This window comes from Vombatus ursinus, unplaced genomic scaffold (assembly GCF_900497805.2).
Source record: "Vombatus ursinus unplaced genomic scaffold, bare-nosed wombat genome assembly UNPS02014785.1, whole genome shotgun sequence".
Classification (NCBI taxonomy): Eukaryota; Metazoa; Chordata; class Mammalia; order Diprotodontia; family Vombatidae; genus Vombatus; species Vombatus ursinus.
The window spans coordinates 9,949,498-9,975,238 of NW_020954563.1; the positions used below are offsets into that span (position 1 = coordinate 9,949,498).

Consider the following 25,741-nt stretch of genomic DNA (forward strand, 5'->3'; position numbering starts at 1 on the left):
CACCTCCTAGAACCCTAGACTTCCAAACCTCCTGTCTAGAGCCCAATTTTATGGGAAGAAATGGGAGGCCCCTAACTAGGCCTCTGACTTGGGTGACCCCTTCCATCTCCCCACCTCAGGTCAGAGCTAAAGACCCTAGGGCTCCTTTCCTGCGTATTCTCAGTGTGTTGGCCCCATAAAATTGAGTCCATTCCACCTTTCCACCTGGCAGTGGTCCCTTCACCCTGTCTGGGCTCCAGATCAGCTGTCCTGGCTCTGAGCTCACTGGCTTGGGGTGGGGTGGGGCTGGGGCATTTCAGGAGAACGTCAGCTGCCTGAACACCAGTCTCGTGATCCTGATGCTTGCTCGGAGGAAAGACAAACTGCCTGGGTACCTGAATGCCCTCCAGAAGATGGAATATGATGAGAAATACCCTGGCTTCATCCTCAACAACTTCCACAGCCTCCTGCGCTTCTGGCAGCAGCATTACCTCCATAAGGATAAGGACAGCACCTGCTTAGAGAATGTAGGAATGTGTGGGAGCCCAGGGGGGTGGGCAGATATTCCCACATTTGGGGATAGGAGGGAGGAGGCTGTGAATGGAGCTTACCCCTTGGGCCCAGTGCTGCTGGGGGGTAACAGGGAGGGGATGAGAAGGAATCCAGCCTTGAGTGTCCATTCCTCCTGCCTAGTTCTTTGAGAAGGGTCAATTCTAGCCTCATTATTTTGAATGTTATAAAATGGGCAGGCAATGCCATACTGCCTAGAAACAGATTGTATAAAACAAGGAGGGGGAAACCTAAGCCAGGCCTCCACTATAGGCCCCTTCATATCAAGGAAACCAAAGCCACTAGAGGAGTTCGTAACTTTTTTGTGTGTCATTGTTCCCTACTCTCTCCCCCCTACCTGTGCTAAATATTGGAGAAGTCTAGTTGGTTGCCCTCATTCTGAAATTCTCCCACAATCTTAGAGCCTCATGGAGGCTCTTCATCTCTTCCTGAGGATGGTGTGGACTAAGATGTCCAATTTCTGTGTACCAAGTAGCCTAGACACAGAAGGTTCATCTTCCTCGCCCCTTCAGCAAAGCCTCAGTCCTAACTGGAGGATGAAGCCGGTCTGGTGGGAGGAGCTATGAGCAATGGCACCAGCTGGCCCTTTTCTAGCTTTGGTTGGGGGTAACAGTGAAATGGAATATGTGGTGGTGCTGTCTCTGCAACCCTTTCTCCCTTCTCTTCTCCATAGAGCTCCTGTATTAGTTTTACCTACTGGAAAGAGACTGTGTCCATCCTGCTAAGTCCCGACCGGACATCACCCTGTGCCCTGGTCAGCTATATCGAGGAGCCCTATATGGACATAGATAGAAACTTCACAGAGGAGTGACCTGCCAGGGGCAGGCCTCTGAGGACATCTTGCAGACAGTGGTGATTCAGGGATTACAGTGTGGTGTGTGTGCACTTCTCCATTTGGATCCATGGACCGTGTGGGCCCCCTCTTTCACTCCTGCCCCCTGTTGCTACTCCCCCCCCTCCACCTCCTGCTCCCATTGCTCCTGGGATGGGACATTTCAGGGACTTCTGGTTTGAAGGAGAAAATACCTTTCTCCAGAAGAGACAGTGCTGTTTTCTCTCCCTGGGGGAGGCAGGGCTCACCGAGAGCTCTTTCCTTCTTTCCTGCCTCTCTGTCCCTAATCCCTCACAATTGAAGCTTTTCCTGACCAGTATCACCAGGCCCTCTGTTTGGGTGCCATTTCTAAGGGTAGGCCTGTGCTGCAGGCTCCTGGCCTGAGTCACTGATACATGAACTCAGATGTTCCCTGAGGAGGGGCTGTAGGCGGACTCATCATTTCCTCTCTTCCCCTTGCTTCTGAGACCTGGTACTGAATTTGAGGGTCTCTGTCTTTTTATCTGGTGTTCCCTCCAAGCCTCTCATCGTTTTTCTCCCCCCGAGAGAATCCTTTTCCTTAAAGCGCTGGGCAGGAGCCTCAGACCATTGCTTAGATGTTGTTCACTGCCCCCATCTGTGGCTGAGTGGAACTTAAAATCTTCATCTCAGATGTTTCCTCAGCACTCTTCTGTGGTACCTCCTCCCACCCTGGCATTACAGTCCTCTATACAAGGGGAGTGGGGCTGGAGAGAGGGGGAGAGGATATACCGGTCACCCCACAGTTGGGACGCTTAGCCTTCTCTGGAGCCAGGGAGAGGCCAGAAGTAGTAGGAAGCTCCCCAGAATTCAGACTAGAAGTGTGTTGTCCCTCATTCTCTGGTAAGGTGGCCCAGTGCTAATGAAGAGTACAGAGAAAGGGGTCCAGGGAGTCCTTAACCCCTCTGGAGCCCATCCTGTGGGACTCTCACCTTGGTTAGCCCAGGACCAGTCCAGCCCCTTGAACAGCAGGCCTACTCTGAGTTCTCGGGTTTCCTTCCCAGGTCGAGCTCCTGGGATGAGGGCCGGTCCATCTCCATCAGTTTCTTGTTTATTTGATCCCTGTCCCCATCTTCTTTTTTGTTTTGACACCTTTTAACGCATAGGCTGCTCATGAAAAGATGTGTTGTCCTTCTGACCTGCCCTATGTCTCCCTCCTTAAACCCCGGACAGCCTGAGTCACTTTTCCTTCCCATGCTGGACTCAAGGGGGCTGCCCCCAGCAGAGCAGGGGAACTTGCCCAGGGAGGGCCTGGTCCCAACGCCTTGGTCCAGCAGCCCGTGCTCCCAGGAGTTCTGCCAGCAGCTCTGGGAAGGACAGAAGTTTGTCCTCTTTAAATCCAAATGTCATGGAGTTGTGTCCCTTGACTGTCCCCAGGGCTCAGTCCTTCCCCTGAGGGACTTCTCCCCAGCCTCCCCACAAACAGATCAGCTCTCCCTGGGAAAGCTCTTCCCCTCCCCCAGGATGAGGACCGAACCACAGTATTGCCAATTTATTAACAGCAAATAAACTGATTATTAGATGGAGAGTATTAAAGTATTTTAAGTGAGGGGTGTGGAACTGACCTTTGTTTGGGTGAGCAGTGCTAGAGTCTGGGAGACTAGATGGACTAGAGATGTGCTCTAGACCCAGTTTCCCTCCCTTTGTGTGGTTTTTGCCCAGGGGCCTGAGTCTAACTCACAGGTTCTTCATTACTCTTAGCTCCGTAAAGGTTTCTCCCCCTCCCCCTCCCCCTCCCCCTCCCCCTTCCCCTCCTCCTCTCCCTTCCCCTCCCCCTTCCCTCAGCAAAAGGCACATGAAACAGGCCGGGTTTAAGGAAGTTGTATTTATTTGGTAAATTAGAAGGGATTGGAGATACTATGAATAGGATAAGGAAGCAGTGAGACAGGGGTCCATGATGCTGTTGTAGCAACCATTCCTCTTCAGGTCTCAGGCCCCTGAGGGCTTTGGGGCTTCTGTGCCTTCATTCTTTATGCTGAGGAATGGTAGAGACATCTCAACTCGACACCCATGACTACTTCTTCCCTCCCTCCTACCCACAGACAGCCCTGCAAAGAAGAAGGAATTCTGAATTTGCTTCCCCCCAGACCCTCCCCTTGGGGAACTTCTTTCTATTCTCCACCTCTCACTTTGGGGAGTAAGTTATCACCCTTCTCTCCCTGGCCCCTTACCTTAGGGGTCAGGGCATCCCGAGTGCGAGCCCGAAGCTTGTTAACCTGGGTTTCTGCAATGTCTGCTCGTTCCTCTGCATCGTCAAGCTCGTGCTGAGCCTTCCGATACTTCACCAGGTTGGAGTTGGCCTGTTGCTCCTGGGAAGGAGCAGTCACATGTAGGATCAGTCCTTTAACAAGCATTATATTAAGTGCCTACCATGTAGGATTACGCACAAATAGTTGTACGTGGGTGTTTAAGCCAAACCACACTTCTCTTGGCCTCAGTTTCCACTCCTGTAAAAGGGGAAAATTAATGCCTGGCACCCAGCCACATATGCATTTGCACACACACTCACCGCCTCCTCAAACTGGCGCTTATAGCTCTTGACTTTACTCTGTAGCTTCTCAATGAGATCCTGCATCCGGGCTAAGTTCTTCCTGTCTTCCTCAGCCTGAGGAGGAGGGACAACGGGGATCAGTCAGGGCTGTGAACTCTTCTAGCAGCCCAAGAGACACCATCCAGCTCTGAAATCCCTAGCCCTAGTCCCACCGACCTGATAAGTGAGCTCCTTCACTCGGCGCTCGTGTTTTCGAATGCCTTTCTGGGCCTCCACATTCTTCTTCTGTTCTCCATCCAGCTCCAGCTCCAGTTCCCGTACCTGCCGAACAGTGGGTAGATGAGGCTAGAGCCATGGGAGAGCTGGGGATATTGGTGCAGGGGGAAGAATGCTGACTGACCTAAGGGGACCCAGTTCTAGGTCTCTGATCTCCCTAGAACCAGGGGAGAATAACCATTGCTGAGGAGAGAAGGGATGAAAAAAAAAAGGACAAGGAGGCTAATGGGTAGGAGCCCAAAAAGGAATCCAAGACGGTGGGTGGTGAAGACTCGATCTAGGGTCTGAGGCCAAGGAAAAATACAGAGGGATAGGGGAGTGGTCAGAAATGCCCAGAAGAGGTCTGGAAATGCCTGAGGAGTTTGGAAGCATTTTAGAATCTAGGGGGCCATATGTCTTTGTTTCCCCAGGGAGCAGTGGGATGCTTAAGGGATCACCTAGGAGAGGGGAGAACCTGCTCATCCCTGGGGGTGCTTAGCCCAAGCCCCTCGATGCTGGCTGATGAAACACCCTTTCCTGCTTCCAGCGGTTGATAGCATGGGTAATGTCAGTTTAGTGAGCCCTCCAGTGCCTAGCAGCGATCCTGGGCGAGGCGGGGAGGGGACAGGAGATTCCTGCCACAAGGTGTGCTGAGTTTTGATTCTGTGCACTGGAAAGTGCCGAGGAGATAGACAGGAGCCTCCTAGCAAGGCCAGGAGAATCTAGGGAGATGACTGGCTGAATCAGATCAAGACTGAAAGCACTGGGAGGCAGGGGGCAGGGAGCAGAGGCGATGTCTCAGAAGTTCTGCAGGATGGAGACGCGTCAGGGAGGGACTGACCTTTGCTTCCAACTTCTGCACCTGCTTCTTGCCACCCCTGAGGGCCACCTGCTCGGCCTCATCCAGCCGAACCTGCAGCTCCCTCACTGTCTGCTCCAGTGTCTTCTTCATGCGCTCCAAGTGGGCACTGGTGTCCTGTTCCTTCTTCAGCTCCTCGGCCATCATAGCTGCCTGGAGGGGGCAGAGGGCGCAGACAAGTCACAGTCCTAGTCTTCCTCACCCTCACATACTCTGCAATCCAGTGACATGGGCATGAAACACTCCATCTACAGGCTGGCCTTCTCATGGGCTGTCCCCTATACCTGGAATATTCTTCGTCTCTGCCTCCTGGCCTTCTTCCCAGCCAAAATCCCACCTTCCTCAGGAAGCCTTTCCCCATCCCCTCCTTACGCTAATCCTTTCCCTCTGTTGCTTTTCTCCCAATTTAAACTGTACATAGCTTGTTTGTACGTAGGCGGTTTGCATGTGTCTCCCCCATTAGACTGTGAGCTCCTTGAGGGCAGGGACTGCCTTTTGCCTTTGTATCTCCAGAGATCAGCACAGTGCCTGGTATGTGGCAGGCACTTAATAAATGTTTATTGACTGACTGTCCCTGCCCCCTTCTGAGGGTCATTCTATCCCCCTTACTGAGACCTCCCCACCTCCCTCTTGGATAGAGGCAACATGGTATCAAGATAATTGGATTTAATCAGAAAGTCTGGGTTTCAATTCTGGTTCTGTCACTATGACCTTGACCTTGAGTGACTTAACTTTTCAAGGCCTCAGTTTCTTCCTCTGCTGAAAGAGGGGATTGAGAGGGCAGCTAGGTGGCAGTGGAGAGAGCACCGGCCCTGGAGTCAGGAGGACCTGAGTTCAAATCTGGTCTCAGACATGTAACAGTCACTAGCTGTGTGACTCTGGGCAAGTCACTTAACCCCAATTGCCCTCACCAAAAAAAAAAGGGGGGGGGGGTGATGAGCTAGCTCTCTAACCTACCCTGTAACTCTAGAGACTGATTCTGATTTGAACTCAGAAGACCTGGGTTCAGATTCTGGCTTCATCACTTAGTAGCAATGTGACCTTGGGCATCACTTCAGCCTCTCCAGACCTCATTTTCCTCATGAGTTAAATGTGGGGATCCTTTCTACCTCAGAGGTTATGATGCTGTCATCATCCTGCTGGGAAGTCCTTCCTTCTGTCCTGAAGCTCTCCTGTTCTAGTCCCAGCCCAATTCTTCCAGCTTTGAGATGGACCAGGCTAGTTCTCCTCCCCAGGACTGGTCCCACCCCTGCCCAGCCCAGCCTCTGGACCCTCACATCAGTGATGGCTTTCTTTGCCTTCTCCTCAGCCTCACGGCTTTCCTGCATAGCCTCTTCCACTTCACCACTCAGTTGTGACACATCAGCCTCTAATTTCTTCTTCTGGCTGACAAGGCCTGTGTTCTGGGAGCATGAGAGTCGAGGTGGGGGGGGGAGAGAGAGAGAGAGAGTCAGATCTAGGTTGGGTCCCCCCTAAGGCAGGGGTTCTTAATCTTTTGTGTCATGGAGCCCTTTGACAGGCTGGTGAAGCTTATGGATCTCTTCTTAGAGTGATGTTTATAAATGCATAAAATAAAATACATAGGATTACAAAGGAAACCAGTTACATTGAAGTACAAGTTATCAAAATATTTTGAAAAAACAGAAAGTTCATAGGAGAAGAACCCTTGCTAAGTGCCCCAGGCAGGCCCTCAGCAGAAAGGACTCATGGGGCCTCGGAAGGAGGGGGTCTTGAAGATCTCAGGGGCACTTGTGTTTCCAGGTTCTGTGTTCCTGTGCCCAGTGTCTGGCATGTCCCATTTTGGGACCAAAGCCTGCTATGTCCTGTATCTCATGTTAATTCAGCATATTTATTTTAAACATACATACAAATATATAAATTACAATACATTAGTAAACATAGAAATGATAGTATATTGATAAGTATAGAAATTATAGTAGTAATTATTTGTGCAAATATTTGTTGAGCACCTACTGTGTACACAGGCCTGTGTGAGGCTTGGTTGCTGTCCTGCCTCACCTGTGAGTGCAGCAAGTTGATCCTCTCAGTGGCCTCAAGCAGCTCTTGCTCAGCAAGTCTCCGGGCCCTCTCCCCTTGCTCCAGTACTGCCCGGAGCTCCTCCAGCTCTGCCAGCAGCAGCCCATTCCTTCGTTCCAAGGCCTGGGCCTGTTCCCGCAGCTCCCCAGCCACACGCTGTGCCTCATCCTGGGCCACCTGGGCATCCTGGAGAGGAGGGGAAGGGAAGAGTGGTGAGGCAGAGACCGCCTCATCCAGCCCCAGTCTAAACCCATGCTTCCGAATGCTTGGGTTTGCCTCTCTAGAGCTGCCCACAGCTCCTTGTATACCCCACTGCTCCCTGAATTCCCCTGTGGCTCTCTAGCTTTGCCCCAAAGCCTCTGTCCTGCCCCCAATCCCCCTGCCACACTTCAGGTCCCTGGTGTGCCCTTAGCTTTCGGATGTCTCCCCATTGCTTCCCCTCCTACCTCAGCCACAGTCTCACCTTGAGCTGGCCTTGCAGCAGACGAGTAGCTGCGTGGGCCTCACTGGCCTGGCGGGTGGCATGACCCAGCTGCAGCTCGAGCTCATTCAAGTCCCCCTCCATCTTCTTTTTAAGCCTCAGCGCCTCATTCCGCGCCCGGCCTTCGGCATCCAGTGAAGCCTGCAGTGACTCCACTGTGCGCTGGTGATTCCGTCTGGGGAGAGGGTGGCAGGGTAGGGTCAGTGCCAAGGGCCTCCTGCCTAGATGACTGCCAGGGTCTCATAACCCCAGAGTCTCCTCTACTACTCGCTAACTCCTGTCCCCTTAGGTGCCAGCTCCTAGTCCTTCTGGTCCCTTCTTCCTGCCACTGACCACTACTTCCATTCAATTAGGAGCTGTGTCCACATGGAAGGAGCTGCCTGGAGTGAGCTCCCCATCACGGAAGTATTTCAAAAAAGGCCAGATGGCCACCAGTCTGGGGTGTTGTAGGGATGACTTGGGCTCCGTTAGGTCTCCTCCGTTAGAGGCTGCTGGGCGATGGTGGCAAAGGGATGGTCTAGAAGTGGCGATGAGGACCCAGGAGCGAGCTGCCTCCTCCTCCTCCTCCTCCTCCCTTGGAGGTTCCTTCCATCTCGGAGATGCTACAATTGTGCTAGAGTTTAATCATCCAATAAAAATACTCTGGTAGCCAGGAAGGTAGTCCCTCTCTCTGTGAAACCCCTCTGGCCTAGAGAAATCTTTTGGAAGCTTGGCTCCCTCTGGAAGATGCTGCATCCTGGTCGCCCTCTTCCGGTGCTGATTGTCCCTTCTCTCGTGCCCCTCAACACAGCAGCAGCAGCAGGAGGGGGGAGGAGGAGGAGGAGGAGGAGGCAGCCCGCTCCTGGGTCCTCATTGCCACTTCCAGACCATTCCTTTGCCACCATTGCCCAGCAGCTTCTTCTCTAAAGTTCATTCCATCCATCTAGGTCACCTGGTGCTTCACAACCTCTTCCCTGCCCTCCTGCCTCAGTCTTTTTACACCTTATTCCCTTCATCCCCATCTCCTGTACTCTGTGGTCTAGTGACATTGGCCTCCCTCTTCTTTGCACAAAACACTGCAGCTCCAGATTCTGGGCATTTTCACTGGTGTCCCTCATTCCTGGAATTCTCTCCCTGATCCCCCGTAATAAAAATGTTTCTTGACTGGCCAACTATTTCAGATTCTTGTTACAATCACACCAGCCTCAGGTCATTCTTTGTCTTTGTCTCTCTGCTTCTCCATCTCTCTGTCTGTCTCCCTCACACACACATACACATGTATGCTCTGGCTCTGCCTCTCTGTGTGTCTCTCTCCCTCTTTCTCATACACACACATACACAAACACACTGTCTCTCTTCTCTGTCTCTATCTCACTGTCTCTGTTTCTCTCTCTCTCTCACACACACACACACACTCACCCCTTAATGTATGTATGGAGGTTTAGGGGTACAAAGGACTTCAGTCAGAGTTTTCTACCTCCCCAGGAGAGGCCCAGACCCAGGATCTGCTTTCTAAGGGTGATGGGCCTGGAGTCAATGAGGGGCTCGCTCACTGTCGGGGGGCGCATGGGCTGAATGTGGCCGCCTCTGGCCTTCCCACCTAAGGTTCTCACTCTCCTCGTTCTTCTCCGCCAGTTTCCGGTCCATGTCCGCCTTCACCTGGGACAGTTCCAGCTGGCTTCGCAGAGTCTTTGTCTCCTCCAGCTCCAAAGCCCCCTGAAAGTCAGTGACAGGGGGTCAGGGGGCAGCATGGTCAGCGTTCTGGCGGTCAGTGTGAGGAGGTTAGTTTGGGAGAGTCAGCATCTGGAGATGAGTGAGAGGAATGTCTGACCTCAGCTTCCTCCAGGGCGGCCTGGAGCTCACTCTTTTCTCCCTCCAGTGCCTTCTTCACTTTCTCCAGCTCCTGTAAATTCTTCCCACTCAGGCTGATCTGGTCAGTGAGGTCACTGATTTCTTCTGTGGGGGGTGGGAAAGTGTGAGACCAGATCTCAGGGGATGCCCCTAACATGGAATGACCCCCGCCCAACCCCAGCGTGACTGCTTTAGATGCCAGAATGACCTTCAGATGTCAGGATGACCCCAACCCTCCAAAAGATCCCAGGACCTGGAATGATCTTTGACACCAGTGATCTCTGTGATCTTAAGGGACCCCATGTTAGCCCTGACTCTGGAAGCCCCCAAGGCCCAGAATGAGATGCTGCCCCCAGCGTTGGTGGGCAGAGGTTCATACCCTGGAGGTGCTTATTCTCCCTCTTGAGGGTCTCTAGGGCCTCGAGCACCTCCTCGTGGCTGTGCCTGAGCCTGAAGAGCTCTGAGCCCAGGCTGCGAGCCTCCCTCTGCGCGGCCTCTAGCTCGCGCTGAGTCTCCTCCTCCTGGCGCCTCCGCTCCTCCAGGGCCCGTTCCAGGAGGCGCTGCTTCTTGTCCAGGGCGGCTGCGGCTGAGGTGGACCGCTCCAGTTCCAGGCTCACGTCATCCACCTCGGTCTGCAGCCGGAGCTTCGCCTTCTCCAGGGATGAGCACCGCGCATGAGCTGCCTCTGCGACCTCCTCTGCCTCCTGAAGCCGGGCCGCCAGCTTCTTCCTGAGGTCGCAGGGAGAGTCACAGGATCATGGCCAAGGGTTCTCGAAGTCAAAGGGTCAGGAACACGGGGTCATGGGACAGGATCGTGACCAAGGGTTCAGAAGGTCAAAGGGTCAGGAACATGGGGTCCTGGGGCTGCATCATGGCCAAGGGTTCAGAAGGTCAAAGGGTCAGGAACATGGGGTCACAGGGCAGAAGCATGGCCAAGGGTTGAGAAGGTCAAAGGGCAGGAACATGGTGGTCACAGGGTCCTAGATATAGAAGTGATTGTAAAATCACAGACCCAGAGCTGAAAGCGACTTCAGATTTGAACTCCATTACTCTGACTTCAGTCATTATTCTTTCCACTGATCACATGGACATGAGGTTAAGGGGTCAGAGATGGGATCACATTAGGCCAAGGGGGAATAAGGGAATAAGCATTTATATAGCGCCTACCATGTGCCAGGCACTGTGCTCAGCACTTTTGACAAATATTATCTCATTGGATCCCCACAATAGCCCCTGGAGGTAGATGCTATCACTCCCATTTTACAGATGAGGAAACTGAGGCAAACAAAGGACTTGCTCAGAGTCACACAGCTAGTGTCTGAGGTTGTATTTGAACTCATGTCTTCCCCACTCTAGGCCCAGCACTCTATCCATTGGGCCAGCTAGGGGAGAGGAGTGGAGTAATCACATATGGGTCAGAGCATGCCACTAGTTCCTGGCCAAGGGTTCACAGGAACAGAAACATGGAGGGCAGGTCACAGGACAAGGGTTCTGGAGCATGGTAGCGATGGGGTCCTGGATGGGGGTCTCAGACCCTGCAGGTGGGCAGGCAGCGGGGCCTGGCCTGGGCCTCCTTACTTGGCCTCCTCCAGCTCCTCCGTCCTCTGGATGGCATCAGCCTCATACTTGCTCCTCCACTGGGCAACCTCGGCGTTGGCCTTGGACAGGAGCCGCTGCAGCTCCGCCTGGGCCTCGGCCTCTTCCTCATGCTGCTCCCTCAGGAGCTCACAGTCGTGACGAGACGCCTGGACGGTGTGGGCCAGTGCACTCTTTGCCTGTGTGGAGAGGACACAGAAGGAAGGCTGTCAGCAGCCAGGCAGCCCTTCCCTTTCCTACCTGCCCAGGTCCATCCTCCCCAAGCCTCTTGGTCCCCGGGACCTTGGTTTCCTCCTCCAGCTGCCGCCTCAGCTCCTCCAGGCTCTGGGTCACCGATATCTTCCCGCGGCTCAGCTGACTGATCAGGGACTCCTTTTCCTCCAGCAGGCGGCTCAATTCCCCTGGAGGCGGGGTACAAAAGGACAGGGCTAGGGGTCAGCGAGAGGAGCTCCAGGATTGGCCCCCTTCCCCTACCCCAGCATCCTTCTCTCCCTGCTCACATGGACCTCACCATTCTCAGTCTGCAGCCTCCCGCGCTGGGCAGTCACATCAGCCAGCTGCCTCTGCAGCTCGTCAATCTTGACCTTGGCTTCGCTCAGATGATCCTCGGACGCGCGGCACAGCTTCTCCGCGTTGGTCTGGTTTGGGGGAGGGGTGTCAGAGTGTATTAGAAGGTCAAGAGTTAGAAGAGAGGTGGTGGCGGTCCGAGGTGGTGGGGATCCCGGGGAGTGGAAACAAAGGTTGGTAAGTCAGGCATCATTAGAGGTTGGGTTCAAAGGCTTTAGAGCTTGTGGACCTGAGGACAGAGCCATAGGGTAAAGGGAAGCTATCATTAGTCATGGATCTACCGCCTGATCAAGGATCAGGGTTTGGAATTCAAGGGCCACCCTGATCATGGGCCCTTAGGTCAAGACTCCAAAGGTGGGAAGATCTGAGTTCAAATCCTGCCCCAGACATATATAACCTCTGTTTGCCTCAGTTTTCTCATCTGTAAAATGGAGATAATAGTAGCTCCTATGTCCCAGGGTTGTTGTGTGGATTAAATGAGATATTAATTGTAAAGTGCTTAGCACAATGCCTGGCACATAGTAAGTGCTTTATGAATATTAGCTATTATGTGGAGGAGGTAGGTTGAGATCAGTATAAGGTATAGGGTCATCAGAAGTTGTCTTGGGAGGCTGAGTTGGGTCAGAGTCAGGGCCCTTAGTCAGAAGGCCAGGTCAGGGATGGGGGTCAAGCATCCTGCGTCTACCTTGCCCCGGGTCAGGGCCTCCACATTGGCACTGAGGTCATCCACCTCCATCCTGAGCTCGCTCTTCTCCTTCTCCAGCTTCTGCCTGGCCCGCTGGAGGCTGTCGATGTGCTCCCCCAGCTCAGCAGCACTGTCCGCCTGCCGCCTGCGCAGGGCCGCCATGGTGGCCTCATGCCTCAGGGTGGCTTCCTCCAGCTCCCGCCGCAGCCGACCTAGCTCTGCCTCCAGTTTCCGACTGCCCTCACGCTGCCCGGCCGATGCCCCTCCCGCCTCCTCCAGTCGCTCGCTCAGCTCCTCCAACTCCTGGGCACTCTCTGCCCGCTGCTTCTCCACCCGAGCCCGGGCTGCCCGCTCTGCCTCCAGCTCTTCCTCCAGCTCCTCTCCACGGGACTGAGGGGGGAGGGGCCAGGTAAGGTGAGAAGACGCTGGGGCTGCCAAAGGGATGCCCACCCACTCCTTGGCGGCCACAAGGGAGCGTTTAGCACTGCCCAACCCAGTCAGCCAGGCTGCAACCTCATGCTTGCTGACAGCTGGACCCCAGCAGGAGGAAGGGGGTGAGGGTGGGGGGGAAAGGCACCTGGAGTTCTTTGATCTTCTTCTGCATCTGGGCTCCCAGCACCTGTTCATCCTCAATTCGAGAGTTTAGCTGACTCATCTCAAAGTCCTTCCTGCAGTGGAAGAGAGATGGCTATGGGTGATGCGATGTGAGGACAAGGGCAACCAGCCTGCAGCCCAGTCTCAGACAGGGCCAAGGAGCCATGAATGAAAGTGACAGGGAGGTGGATTTTGGCTCAGTGAAAGAAAAAGCTTCTTAGCAGTCAGAGATGTCTACAAGTGGGATGGACCACAAGGCAGGTGGCGAGGTCATCACCTGAAGTCTCCAAACAGAGACTTGGACGACTGCTTGTCAGGGATTGTAGAGGGGATTTCTGGTCAGGTACGCGTTGGTCTAGATGGGCCCTGAGGGCCCTTCTAACCCCGACTTCTTGGGATTCTGTTCTGACACAGAGAAACCATAAGAATTAAAGCCTTCTAAAAAAAAAAAAAGAATTAGAGCTTCCTAGCTTATTCACTTGATAGAGGAGGAAGCTGAGGGTTGGAGAAGGAAGGTTACACAGGCAGTGAGCAGCTGGGCCAGAAATGGACCCCAAGGCCTCCGGCTCCAAATCCAGAGTTTTTTGCCACTATACTTATTTGGCCCCTGAATCTATATGCAGGACACTATGCTAGGCACTGGGCAAGTAAGGATGAAAAATGTAGCAGCCCCTGCCCTCAAGGAGCTTACAGTCTTGCACATTTACTGAAATATTTCAAAAGATCTGTGATTTTATCAGTCGGGGCACTCCCTCCATCCAGTTTCTTGAGTATGGCCACAATATTCCTCACCTGATGGCCAACTTTTTGGTAATGAGCCTCTGAATTTAGCTAACTGGCCCTTGAAGGACAGGCCCAAGGTCCATCATTGGCCCATACTTGAATAATACCACTTACCTCTCAAGGTGGTTGTGAGGATTAGATGAGAAAATGTTTGTAAAGTGTTTAGTACAGTGCCTAGAACATAGTAGGTACTTAATAAATGCTTGTTTAAAAAATTTTTTTTAATGTTTATTTTTCCTTCCTTCCTTCCTTCCCTCCTCTTCTTCCTTTCTTCCTTCCCTCCCTCCCTTTAACCCTTCCTTCCTTCTCTTCTTCCTTCCTTTCTTCCTTCCTACCTACCTATAGTACTTTAAGACCTAGCTCAAGCACCATCTTCTGCATGAAGACTTTCCTGATCCCCACAATTGCTAGCATCCTCTCTCCCTGACTACCTTATATTTAATTGCCTTGCATGTATTTATGTTTATTAGCTTTCTGTCTGTGCTGAATACAGTTTTATATGTACTTGTCTCCTCTATAAAAATGTAACCGCCTTGTGAGTGGAAATCATTCCATTCTTTGCACTTATATCCTCAGGACCCCAGCACCTGGCACATAGTAGAAGCTTAATAAGGTCTTGTTGATTGATCGATTGATCCTTCTCTTGTCCCTTAGTAGGAGGCTAGGATAGTGTTTCCAAACTCTCGTCTGCTAATGATGCCAGGTTTATAAAATATTAATTACCAAAGGTCCATACTTTTTACTACCTATAAACTCAAAAACCCATCTAAGATGTTTCCCTGTGTCCTACTTCTCCCACCTCTGTCTCCCCAGCCCCGAGTCCTTACCCACTAAGTCCTGAAGTCTACAGAAGGCAGAGTAGTCACCAGTGCAAATTTAGATATTTACACATCAGTGACATGGTTTGGGGCTGGAGGCACAAACCCTGAGGGTTCTGATATTTTGTGAGCCTGACCTGACCTTCAACATCCCTACCTTGCAGTGGGCCTGGCCCTGAACTATCTGGTCCACAGTTGCCTTGAGCATTATATAAGAGCCCATTTTATCCAAGCCCTTTTATTTTATAGGTAAGGAAACTGAGGCCCAGCGAGAGGGGAAATGATGCCCCAGATCAGCAGCTTCCACCCCTCCATCACTACACGCTACCCACTTTTTGAGCTTCTCCTCCAGCTGCCGCCGGTCCCGCTCTCCATCTGCCACTGACTCCTGGGTGAGCTTCAGGTCCCCCTCCAGCTTCCGCTTGGCCCGTTCCACGTCCAGGCGCAGTTTCTTCTCCTGCTCCAGGGAGCTTTCCAGCTGTGGAAGGCGGGGGCACGAGCACAGGCTTTCTCCATTCCTTCCTCTCCCGGTCCCAGGGCTGCCCATCCTCTCCTATCCCTGTCCTGGTCAGTGCTCTCATCCTGCTCGGTCCAAGGCCCAGATCACTTCCTCCTCCCACACGCGCCTGCCAGGTCACACTTACATCATCGACCTGCTGCTCCAGCTTGACCTTGGCTTTGCTGAGAGTGCTGACCTTGTCCTCCTCGGTCTGCAAGTCATCCAGCCCTTGCTGGTGGGCTTCCTGCAGGGCTTTCTTCTCCTTTGTCAGCTTGACGATTGTTTCATCCCGCCCAGCCATCTCTTCCACCAAGGTCTTCACCTGAACCAGGAGAAGTGATGAGATGACAGGTGCAAGAAGACACGGGAGCTGGAGGGGAGACGGTTCCCCTTCCCACCATTTAAATCTTAAGTCTTCATCCCTAAGTCCTGGGTCAGAGCTGGAAGGAACCTTAGAAGTCATCTTGTCCAACCCCCTAATTTTATTGATGAGAAAATTGAGACCTAGAGAGAGGGAAGTCACTTGCCCAAGATTACACAACAATAAAGGGCCAGGACTGGGATTTGAACCCAGAATTTCTGACTTTAAGTCAAGTTAATACTCTTCCCATGATGCCATGCTTTTCTTCATCATCCTTGACCATCCAGGTCTCCATGTGTTGGTGTTTTATGGAGAATGGATTGTGCAAGGGGAGGGAGAGGGCACAGCAGGAGAGGCAGAGCCCATGGGAGACCCCCAGGAGATCTATGGTCCTATGTTCTTATGGTGCCAAGTCCCTTGTGAACAACTGAAGTAGGTCATATCTGCTGTCACCACTCCTTCCACAAATAGTAAAATAGGGGCTGGTGAGATGGGGTGCTTCAGTGAAAAGGGTGCTAGACCAGCAATTGAGAAACCTGAGTTCAAATTCTGGTTCTGCCATTGTCTAACTATGTGACTTCACTGAACCCCTCTAAGCCTGTTTCCTTATCTATGAAATGTAGCTAATGACAGGGGAATTATGAAGAAAGTACCATGTAAACTTTGAAGGGCTACCTAGATATGAGCCATTGATGATCTTGGATTGGTCTCTGTGGCAATAAGTAGAGTGTTTAGTAAGTGTTCTCAGTGAAGGGAGAAGACCATGGAGGAATGAAGCTGAGAGGTTTAGGTTTTTCTCCATTTTTCTTTACTGTGGCATGGGGATACGACCCAGGTGTCTCTGTTGATCATGGCTCAGGCCTACGTATGGCATGTCCCAGAATCGGGAGTTAGCAATGATGGGTACCATGTTGGGACTGTGTTCTCCAACATTGACAGCGTTGCCTGTCAGAGAAGTCCCAGCTGAGCTGACCCCCTGATCGCCCATCCTTGGAGAATAGGACCCAGTAGCATTGAGTATCTAGCATTGTTTCTCTAATTCTCCTTTTCCAAGGATTCATGCATTGCCCTAGATCACTGAACTAGGTTTAGAAGAAAGTTTAGAAGTCAACTAAACCTCTCATTTTGCAGGAGAGAAAACTGAGGCCCAGAGAGGTTAAGTCACATAGGTAGTAAGGGGCTCAGGCAGTATTCAGTCAATCAGTCAGCCAACAAGCATTTATTAAGCACTTACTGTGTTTCAGGAACTGTGCTAAGTATTAAAGATACAAAAAAGGCTGACAAGTGGACACTGCCCTTGAGGCATCCATATTCTGACACAGGAGACAACATGCAAACAACTATGTCTGTACAAGACATATACAGGTCGGATGACTCCAAGTTCAGTGGTCTTTCCAGACTCCTCAGCCCCTAGATCCTAAGTCCTCTACCTTACTCCTTGACACAAAGCCCCACACCAGATCTCTGCTTTGAGCCTTCCTGGTGGTCTAGGTTCATGCCTATCACCCAGCCCTTCCTTGTTTTAGGCTTCACCTTGGGCCCTTTCCCAGGTATTTGCTCCAGTCTTGTCCAGTCTTGACTCTTTGCTATTTTCTGAGCTTCTCTTCCAGTTTCCCTCTGAGTTGTTTTCTTTTTCCTTTCCCTGGCTCTCTGCCCTAGTCCAGTGCAGCCCTCATCCTAGGTCTTCCCTCACATCTAAGCTCTAGCTCCTCTGGTTCTCCTGGGCCTAGCGCCTTGCTCTGGGCTCTGGCCCCAGTCCTAATTCTGGGCTGTGGCTCTCCCTAGTGCCATTCCTGGCCACGTGCGAACCTTATTCTCCGTGGCGTGCTTCTCCTTCTCCACCTTGGCCAGGGTCAGCTCTAGGTCATCAATGTCCTTCTTGAGTTCGGTACACTCGTCCTCCAGATGCCGTTTCCTCGCCGTGAGATCAGAGTTCATCTCCTCTTCATCCTCCAGCCGCTCACTCAGCTCCTTCACCTTGGCCTCCAGCTGCACCTTGGACTTGATCAGAAGGTCACAGCGCTCCTCTGCATCTGCCAGGTTGTCCTGCTCCTGAAAAGGAGACAGACAACAGGGATCAGCACCCCTGGCCCAGGGGCAGAGCAGGACCCAGACGGGAAGCTAGGACTGAAAGGGACCAGGCTGCAGGCAAGTCAAAATGCAGACTGGTCTTACCCATTAATTGGTTCATTCATTCATTCATTCATTCCCAAACATTTACTGAGTATCTATTGGGGTGTTTAGCCTAGAGAAGAAAATACTTAGGGAGATATTTGGTCACAGATCTGAAAGGAAAGAGGAAGGGAATAAGCATTTATTAAGAGCCTGCTATGTGCCAGGCCTTTTTTTAAATATTGCCTCATTGGAAACTCATAATATATCTGGGACTTATTATCCCCATTTTACATTTGGGGAAACTGAGGCATACAGAGGAGAAGGAACGACTTGCCCAGAATCACACAGCTAGTAAGTGTCTGAGGTCACATTTGAACTTGGGTCTTCCTGACTCCAGGCCCAGCACTCTATTCGTTGTGTCAACAAACTGCCTGTAAAAAGTCATTATACAGAAGAGAGGTGAATTTTGTTCTATTCAGTCTCAGAGGGTAAAACTAAGACCAAAGTAGGCAGAGGGAGGAGAGAGAGAGAGTTACAGAGGCCAAATTCAATTCAACGTAAGAAATGTAAAAAAAAAGAGCTCCCAAAGAGATCATAAAAATGGAAAAAGGACCCACATGTACAGAAATATTTATAGCCATTCTTTTTGTGTTGGCAATGAATTGGAAATTGAGAGGACGCCCATCAATTGGGGAATGGCTGAACAAGTTGTAGTATATGAATGTAATGGAATACTCTTGTGCTATAAGAAATGATGGGCAGGCAAACTTCAGAAAAACCTGGAAAGACTTACATGAACTGATGCAGAATGAAATGAGCAGAACTAGGAGAAAATTGTACACAGTAACAGCCACATTGTACGATGACTAACTTTGACAGACTTAGCTCTTCTCAGCAATGCAAGGATCTAAGACAACTCCAAAAGACTCATGATGGAAAATGCAAGCCACATCCCGAGAAAGAACTATGGAGTCTGAATGCAGATGGAAGCATACTATTTGCTGTCTTTTTTTGTTTGTTTGTTTCTTCTTTCTCGTGGTTTCTCCCACTGGTTCTAATTCTTCTTTACAACATGACTAATGTGAAAATATGTTTAATATGAATGTATATGTATAGCCTATATCAGATTGCATGCCATCTTGGGGAGGGAGGAAGGGGGAGAGGGAAGGGGAGGGAGGTGGAGAAAATTTAAAACTCAAAATCCTATGGAAGTGAATGTTGAAAATTAAAAATTAATTAATTGATTGATTTAAAAAAATAATTAGAGCTGTCCAAAAGTGAAATGTAATGCCTTGGCATTAACCAAGGGAGTGATCAAGTGATCAAGTGAACAAGGTAAGTAATGATCTCCCTGTTACTGGAGGTGTTCAACTAGAGTCTCAATGGCCACTTGCTGGTGATATTACAGACCACTGAGGCTCCTCTTCCACCTCTGAGATTCTGTATTTCTTTTAGCTTGGAGAACAAAGATAAATAAGTCAAGATGACTCATAGATTATTAGGCCTTAAAGATACTGACTTCATATAACCCAGCTTTATAGGAGGAAGAAGTGAATACATCTGAATACAATTCAATTGAGTTGGGGGCACTTGCTAAGAGATCTGTCCAAAAGACATGTTGTGAGATGACCTAAAGGATCATAAAACATCAGAGCTGGAGGGAACTTTGGAAACAATCTAGCCCAAACTCCTGATTTTTACAGAGGAAACTGAGGCACAGAGAGGCGACATAGGATCCTGGATTATACATTTAGGCCTGGAAGGTACCTTGGAAGTCATCTAGTGCAGAAAAGTCAGACATGTGGCCATAACACTCCTGAATCAGATTTAAATATAATTCAGAAATATTTTTAACAGTAACTGGAAATACAAAAGAATATAAATATGATTAATATGTGGTTTTCAAAGTCAATATGTGCCTTCAAAGATCCTTATGTACGATTTAATGGCCCTTGTTTTTATATGAGTTTGACTCCAGTGATCTAGGCCAATCCCCTTGTTTTATAGATGAGGAAAGAGGACCAGAAAGGGGAAGGGACTTTCTCAAGTTCACAAAGGTAGTAACTAATGAGATCATGATTCAGGCCTGGGTTTCACTGATTCTGAATTCAGCACACTTTCCTATGCATTGTGACATCTACTCAATAAAGCCTTCAGGGGAAATTCCATAAAGGAGGTATTATTTGGTCTGGGCATTGAAGAATGGGTAGGCTTTTTAATATGGCAGTGGGGAAGGTGGGGCAGGAGGAGGGTGATGGAGCGTAGCCATTCCACATTGGGAAAACAGCATAAGCAAACATATGGAGCCATGAAGGTCCAAGTCTATGAAGGGGACATTGGGTAGATCCATCTGGATAAAGGGGCAGGGTGTGTAGGGAAATGGGGAGAAATGAGTCTAATGAGGGGTGTGCTACACCACTGACTTGACATAAATGTCTGCTGAATGAATTAAATAAAATGGAAGGAAGGAGGAAAGGGGAACAAGGAAGAAGGGAAGGAAGGAGAGAAGGAAGGAAAGAAGAAAGGAGGGAAGGAAAGATTGATGGAGGGAAGGAAAGATTGATGAAGGGAAAGAAGAGAGGAAGGAAGGAAGGAAGGAAGGAAGGAAGGAAGGAAGGAAGGAAGGAGGAAAGGGAGGAAGGGAGGAAGGAAGGAAAGAAGAAAAGCCTTCCTTGAATGCTAGGCTTGTATCACAACTGGGACAATGTGATATTGTGGAAAGAATGGTATGTTTAGAGTCAGGAGGCCTGCTTTTAAATCTCAGCTCTATGATTTACTACCCACATGACCTTGGAAAAGCTGCTTCTCTTCTCTGTTTCCTCATCTGCAAAATGAGGGACTTGACCTGAATCCTTGAAATGGGACCTCTAAGATTCCTACCAGTTCTAAATCCTATCATCCGAGTTTGAGCCTTAGCCCCAATACTTAACTAATTATATTGACCCGAGGCAAGCCACATCTTCTTTCTGCCCGTTTCCTCCTCGCTAGAATGAGTATGACAGCCCTTATTCTGCCTATCTTAGGGGCTAATGTGAGGAAAGCATTTTTGCAAGCTGTGAAGCGTCCTATCCAAGTGTGGGTGGATGCACGGGTGTCCGCTGAGGGAGGCAGGAAGGGCTGGCGCTCTAACGGCTGCTCCCAGGGCCTAGCCCCGCCCTGCCAGGGCTCACCGCCTGCAGCTGCAGGGACAGGTCGTTCTTCTCCTGGGCAATGCCGATGTGCTTCTCCTCCAGCTCCCGTCTCTTGGCCTCGGCCTCGGCCAGGGAGCTCCGCAGCCCCCGGAGCTCAGCCCGCAGGGCCCCCAGCTCCTCCTCCGCCTGCACGGAGCGTAGCAGCGGCTTCATCTTGAAGAAGAGCTTCATCCAGGACCAGTTCTTCACGGCCGCAAAAGCCCGGATATTGCACTGGATGGTATAGAGGGCATCCCTGGAGACGGGGAGCCGAGGGTCAGGGGGCAGCAGGCACTGGGGGGAGGTCTCCAGTCCCCTGCCCCACCACGGGCAGAACCCCTGGGACTCCTCATACCTTCCCCCTCTCATGTGCTGGTGCTCAATGCGCATGAGGTGGCCCCGGATCCTCGCCTGCAGCAAGGTCAGGATCTTGGCCAGCCGCTCATCCCTAAGTTCCTCCAGCACGGCCAGCAGCCCAGACTTAAAGAACACCTGCAAGGAAAAGATGGGCTTTCCTTGACCCTGTGTGACCCCTGACCCTTGGCGTGACCTCAGGCTTCAGCGTGCTCCCCTGTTCCCAATTCAAGCCCTCAGCGGTATAACTTTGGGTCTCAGTTTCCACGTGTATAACGTGAAGGAGTTGGGCTGGATGGCCTCTGAGGGCCCTTCTGACCCTATGAGCCTGTGTGTCTGGTAACCTCAGAGAGACCTTGACCTTGATGTATCCCCCCTGACCTCAATGGGACCTCTAATCCTTTTGAACCACTCCTAAACTCAGTGGGACCCCAACCTCAGAGTGACCCTTGACCCCTGACACTTGACAGTGTGACACCCCCCCTCACCTTGGTGTGACCAAACTTGTACTGTGTGTGGTCAATGTCCAATGAGCCAAGGAGCTTCTCGGTGGCCTTCCTGCTATCCACGAAGGTATCATCTGGGACAGCGCTGGGATTCAGGATGCGATACCTGGGGGGAGGCTGAGAATGAGGGGGTGGCAGGAGGATCCCATGGGGGAGAGGGTCAGGGACCAGGTGTCATGAGGCCAAAGGGCAGAGCCATGTGTGGCCCAGAGTCAGGGCTTAAACTAGAAGAGGTCAAGGAAGGGCGAGGAGAAGGGCAGCAGCAGAACACCTCAGTGTCCTGTGGAGAAGTTGCTTTGCATCTTGATTTTAGAACCTGATTCTATCCTTTTAAAAAGCCTTTTAAAAAAAAGTGAATTCCTTTGATTGGGAATAATTCAGGAGTGGGGAACCTTGAGTGCAGTCTTTTGACGGAGTCTAAGTTTTACAGAACAAATCCTTTTATGAAGGGGATTTGTTCTTTGAAGTTTGGATTCAGTCAAAGGGCCGCACTTGAGGACCTAGAAGGCCACACATGGCCTCGAGGCCGCAGGTTCCCCACCCCTGGATGGTCGGTCGTGGTCGCTATGTTGGTTGGTTTGGCTGAACTGATTTTTTTTCTTTTTATTAAATTTTTGTTACAAAGGATAGTTTACTGATGGGGGGGGATATATTTCGAAAAGCATGTGATACAACCAAAAAAGGCATTATTAAAAATAATATTTGAAAAAAAAAGTTAACTCCTTTGGAATGTTCCTAGCATCTGTTCCGTCTTTGTGATGCCCAGTCATAAGATAACAGATTTTAGATCTGGAAGAGTTTCTTAGAAGCCACTGAGTCTAACCCCCTCATTTTACAGAAAAGGAAATTGTGTCACAGAGAAGTTCAGTGACTTGTCCAAGGTAACACAGCTAGTAAGTATCTTAGGACAAGATATGAACCCAGGTCTTCCTGATTTAAACTCCAGTTCCCTATCTGCCATCCAGTATGATGTTGCCTCTTAGTGCCTCCGGTCAAGCTTCCTCCTGCCTACACATAACAGCCCCTTAAAGGACTTACCTGTTTCCAGTCTTTCCCCCTAGTCCATCCTGTACTCACAGCCAGTTCTTCCCTTCCTGTAAGGCACAGCTCTGAACACATTTCTCCTCTTGCTCAAAAACCTCCACTGGCTTCTTATCACCACTAAAGAATAAAATTCCAAACTCCTCATCCTGGCATTCAAGGCCTTCTATGATCTGGCCCCAACTTCCTCTGCTACAAACAGGCTAGGTTTCCCCAAATACTTGATTCCCAACTCTGAGTCTTGGCTCATACATTCCCCCTTCTTAGAATGCCCTCTTTGCCTCCTCTTATAATGTTTTTTTTTTTTTTTTTAGGCAATTGGGGTTAAGTGACTTGCCCAGGGTCACACAGCTAGTAAGTGTCAAGTGTTTGGTCTGAAGCCCGATTTGAACTCAGGTCCTCTTAACTTCAGAGCCGGTGCTCTATCCACTGCACCACCTAGCTGCCCCCTCTTGTAATGCTTTTCATCCTTCAAGATCCATCTGCCCATCTTTCTCCAAGCCACTGACCATTTTTCTAAGTTCTTACAGACCTGAGTGACCCCAAGCATGCAAAGTCTTGTCTGATTATTTATCTTTTCATATGCATCATGTGGATTTTGTTTGTCCAACAAGATTCTTAGACTTCACAAGGGCAGGGCTTACAGGACACGTAGCTTTGTCCCTATGTGGTCAGTTAGTACCTGGGAAGATATGGAGGAAAACCTATAGCATCGTCACATTGTCACAGGGAGCAGGGGAGTCACTGACCGCTGTCGGAAATCCATGTAAAGCAGGCGGTTGGGGAAACCCTGGCGGCAGATGCGTATTCCTTCCAGAACCCCATTGCAGCGTAGCTGGTGTAGCACCAAGAAGGCATCCATGACTCCTGGGATGGGGTTCATGGGGTAGAGGTCAATGGAGACTAGATCTCAGCCCAACCTCCAGAAAACCCAGCAAAGACAAGTGAAAACAGGCAGCTTGTATGCAATATATCAGGGAGGGGGGAGGGGAAGGGCTGGTGATATCAGGTGAGGTCTCCCTACCCCCATGTTTCTCTGCCTAATACCTTTCTGGACACCAGGATTTCCCAACTCACCAGGTGCACAGTCAGGTGCCTACCTGGTGTCTTGGTCTCATTAGGGACGATGCATCGGACAAAGTGTGGTTGGGTGGCCCGTAAATTGGTCATCAGTTTATTGAGGTTTTCCTGGGCAGGAGAGAAGGCAGTGGGTGGCGGATAATATTAGAGGGAGCCCCTGGCATCCCCTCTAGCTGATTGCCCTTCTCACCTCCCCGTATTGCTGATCATGTCCTAAACCCCTGGCCTTAGGGTTCCTTATGTCTGTTTCATGGCCTCCCCATCCCCTATGGAGTTTCCACATTCCCCAAGCTTTCCACATTCCTCAGCTTTCCCTGTGCTTTCATGAGTCTCTCTTACTTCCAGAGACCCTCTATGCCTGAACTGGCCTACTTCTTAGTTCATGAGATTTAGAGCAGGAAACCACCTTAGAGATGGTATAGTCCAATGCCCTCTTCATTTTACAAATGGTGACACCAAGGCCCAGAGAGAGCAAAGGACTTGTTGCTCAAGGTCACACAGCTAATAAGCTGAATCACTTTTTATATACCCCTGGGCTCCAGTGACCCTTTAGTGTTCTCCACTGGTGACTCCCATGGCCAATCCTCCCAAGCCCCCAACCCCAATCCCCATCTGCCACCAGCTTGGTCCCAGAGGCATGGGGCTGGGAAACTGTATAGACTTGTTGTGATGTTCACGTAGAGAAGAATTAAACATCACTGCAAGTCTTAACAGCTGCCCACCCAGACAGGCAGGGGACTGGCTGAGGAGAGGGGTTAGTGCCCAAGGGAGCAGGGAAGACAACGCCCCCTCACCTTGTGCACCTGGGACACCGTCTGAAACGATGCCGCCTTCTTCCGCTTTTCCTTCACCCCAGATTTGGGGCCCTCAGCTGGTGGAGACAAGGACACCAGTCACATAGAAGAGATGGCTCCCCATGGCACCCTCCCTCCCTGGGTCCCCCCACCCTAGGCTACAGGGGGAGGGGAGACTGACTTGAAGCAGTGGTAGAAGCTGAATAGCTCTCATAGAGGGAAGCCAACAATTTGTTCTGAGATTTCTGGAAGACAGGGACGACAGTCTCATTCAGTGGGTCCTTGTTCTTCTCCAACCATCCCACGATGCTGTAGGGTACCTGAAATGAGAAAGGGCCAGGAGCAGGGGTGGGGTCAGGCCTTCAGTTCAGGATGCAATTTTAAGCACCTCCCTGTACCTGATACTGCGGTAGGGGCTGAAGATACAAATGATAAAAAGCAAAATAGACCCTGGCCAAGAGGAGTTTATATTCTGGGTGGAAGGTTGAGAGAAGGGTAAAGGATAGGAATAGGATCCAGGTGGGGGGGGCGTCAGAGGTCAGAGTTGGGATTAAGGTTAAGGTTAGGGAAGGTTAAAGAAGGCCGGGGGCCAGGGGTCAGGACTGGTGCATACCACCCCAGCGTAGTGCACGATCTCAAAATGCGCTTCGTATTTGCGCTTCTTGTCTGGCCGCGGCTTCTGGAAATTGGGTGATTTCCCAGCATGGTTGTCATAGAGCTTGGCCCGGAAGCTCACGTCAGAGGCCTTGGGGAACATGCACTCCTCCTCCAGGATGGAGAGGATGCCCATCGGCTGCAGAGTTGGGGAGGGAGGCAGGTCAATGGACACACGCATGCAACACACCAGAACGTCTAAAGTCCTTTGCTATCTGGCCCCTTCCTCACTTTCTGGTTCTTTTATACTTTATTCTTCATATGCCCTACAATCCACCTACACCAGCCTGCCTTCTATTCCTCAGGTGACACTCCATCTCCTGACTCCCTGAATATATAGTGGTTGCCCCTGTACCTGTATGCTCACCTTCCTCCCCTCCAACACCTGGCTTCCTGCAAAGCTCAGCTCCAATCTCACCTGTGGCAGGAGGCCTTCCCAGCCACCCCCATGGGGCCCTTTCATTCTGAGATTATCTTTTATTTATGCTTTATATATCTTGTGTGTGTATATGTGCATATATATATGTACGTGTGCATATATATGTGTATGTATATATTATATATATATAGATTGAATGATTGTTATTTGCATGTCATCTACTCCATTAGAAGTGAGCTTCTTGAAGGGAGGGACTGTGTTTTTGCCTTTCTTTGTATCCCTAGTGCTTAGCACAGTGCCTGGCACAAAGTAAGCGACGAACTCTTTCTCTTCTCTTCTCTCTCTTTCTCTTTCTGTCTCTCCCTTCTGTCTCTGTCTCTCTGTTTCTCTCCT

General features: G+C 50.7%; 2 protein-coding genes across 5 annotated transcripts in view; one reads left to right on the plus strand and one right to left on the minus strand.

Annotated features, from left to right (window-relative positions):
- TRPC4AP (transient receptor potential cation channel subfamily C member 4 associated protein) overlaps positions 1-2,948 on the plus strand; it is a 71,051-nt gene extending 68,103 nt beyond the window's left edge. For both annotated transcript variants that reach the window (XM_027867142.1, XM_027867143.1), the window contains exons 18-19: positions 300-506; positions 1,223-2,948. In XM_027867142.1, the coding sequence (XP_027722943.1) occupies positions 300-506; positions 1,223-1,360 (345 nt within the window). In that variant the 3' untranslated portion in view covers positions 1,361-2,948. The remainder of the gene's footprint in view (positions 1-299; positions 507-1,222) is intronic.
- A 261-nt stretch (positions 2,949-3,209) lies between these two features.
- MYH7B (myosin heavy chain 7B) overlaps positions 3,210-25,741 on the minus strand; it is a 44,997-nt gene continuing 22,465 nt past the window's right edge. For 2 of the 3 annotated variants that reach the window (XM_027867139.1, XM_027867138.1), the window contains 26 exons: positions 24,929-25,108; positions 24,497-24,635; positions 24,316-24,392; positions 23,542-23,629; positions 23,191-23,308; positions 21,383-21,506; positions 20,896-21,032; positions 20,541-20,796; positions 17,065-17,307; positions 15,040-15,216; positions 14,728-14,873; positions 12,778-12,868; positions 12,201-12,590; positions 11,460-11,586; positions 11,231-11,349; positions 10,931-11,127; positions 9,732-10,081; positions 9,333-9,457; positions 9,102-9,217; positions 7,505-7,697; positions 7,024-7,227; positions 6,282-6,407; positions 4,987-5,157; positions 4,107-4,211; positions 3,909-4,004; positions 3,210-3,708 (listed from right to left, as the gene is read on the minus strand). In XM_027867139.1, coding sequence (XP_027722940.1) covers positions 3,511-3,708; positions 3,909-4,004; positions 4,107-4,211; positions 4,987-5,157; positions 6,282-6,407; positions 7,024-7,227; positions 7,505-7,697; positions 9,102-9,217; positions 9,333-9,457; positions 9,732-10,081; positions 10,931-11,127; positions 11,231-11,349; positions 11,460-11,586; positions 12,201-12,590; positions 12,778-12,868; positions 14,728-14,873; positions 15,040-15,216; positions 17,065-17,307; positions 20,541-20,796; positions 20,896-21,032; positions 21,383-21,506; positions 23,191-23,308; positions 23,542-23,629; positions 24,316-24,392; positions 24,497-24,635; positions 24,929-25,108 — 4,293 coding nt within the window. In that variant the 3' untranslated portion in view covers positions 3,210-3,510. The remainder of the gene's footprint in view (positions 3,709-3,908; positions 4,005-4,106; positions 4,212-4,986; positions 5,158-6,281; positions 6,408-7,023; positions 7,228-7,504; positions 7,698-9,101; positions 9,218-9,332; positions 9,458-9,731; positions 10,082-10,930; positions 11,128-11,230; positions 11,350-11,459; positions 11,587-12,200; positions 12,591-12,777; positions 12,869-14,727; positions 14,874-15,039; positions 15,217-17,064; positions 17,308-20,540; positions 20,797-20,895; positions 21,033-21,382; positions 21,507-23,190; positions 23,309-23,541; positions 23,630-24,315; positions 24,393-24,496; positions 24,636-24,928; positions 25,109-25,741) is intronic. The other variant, XM_027867140.1, reaches the window with a different exon arrangement.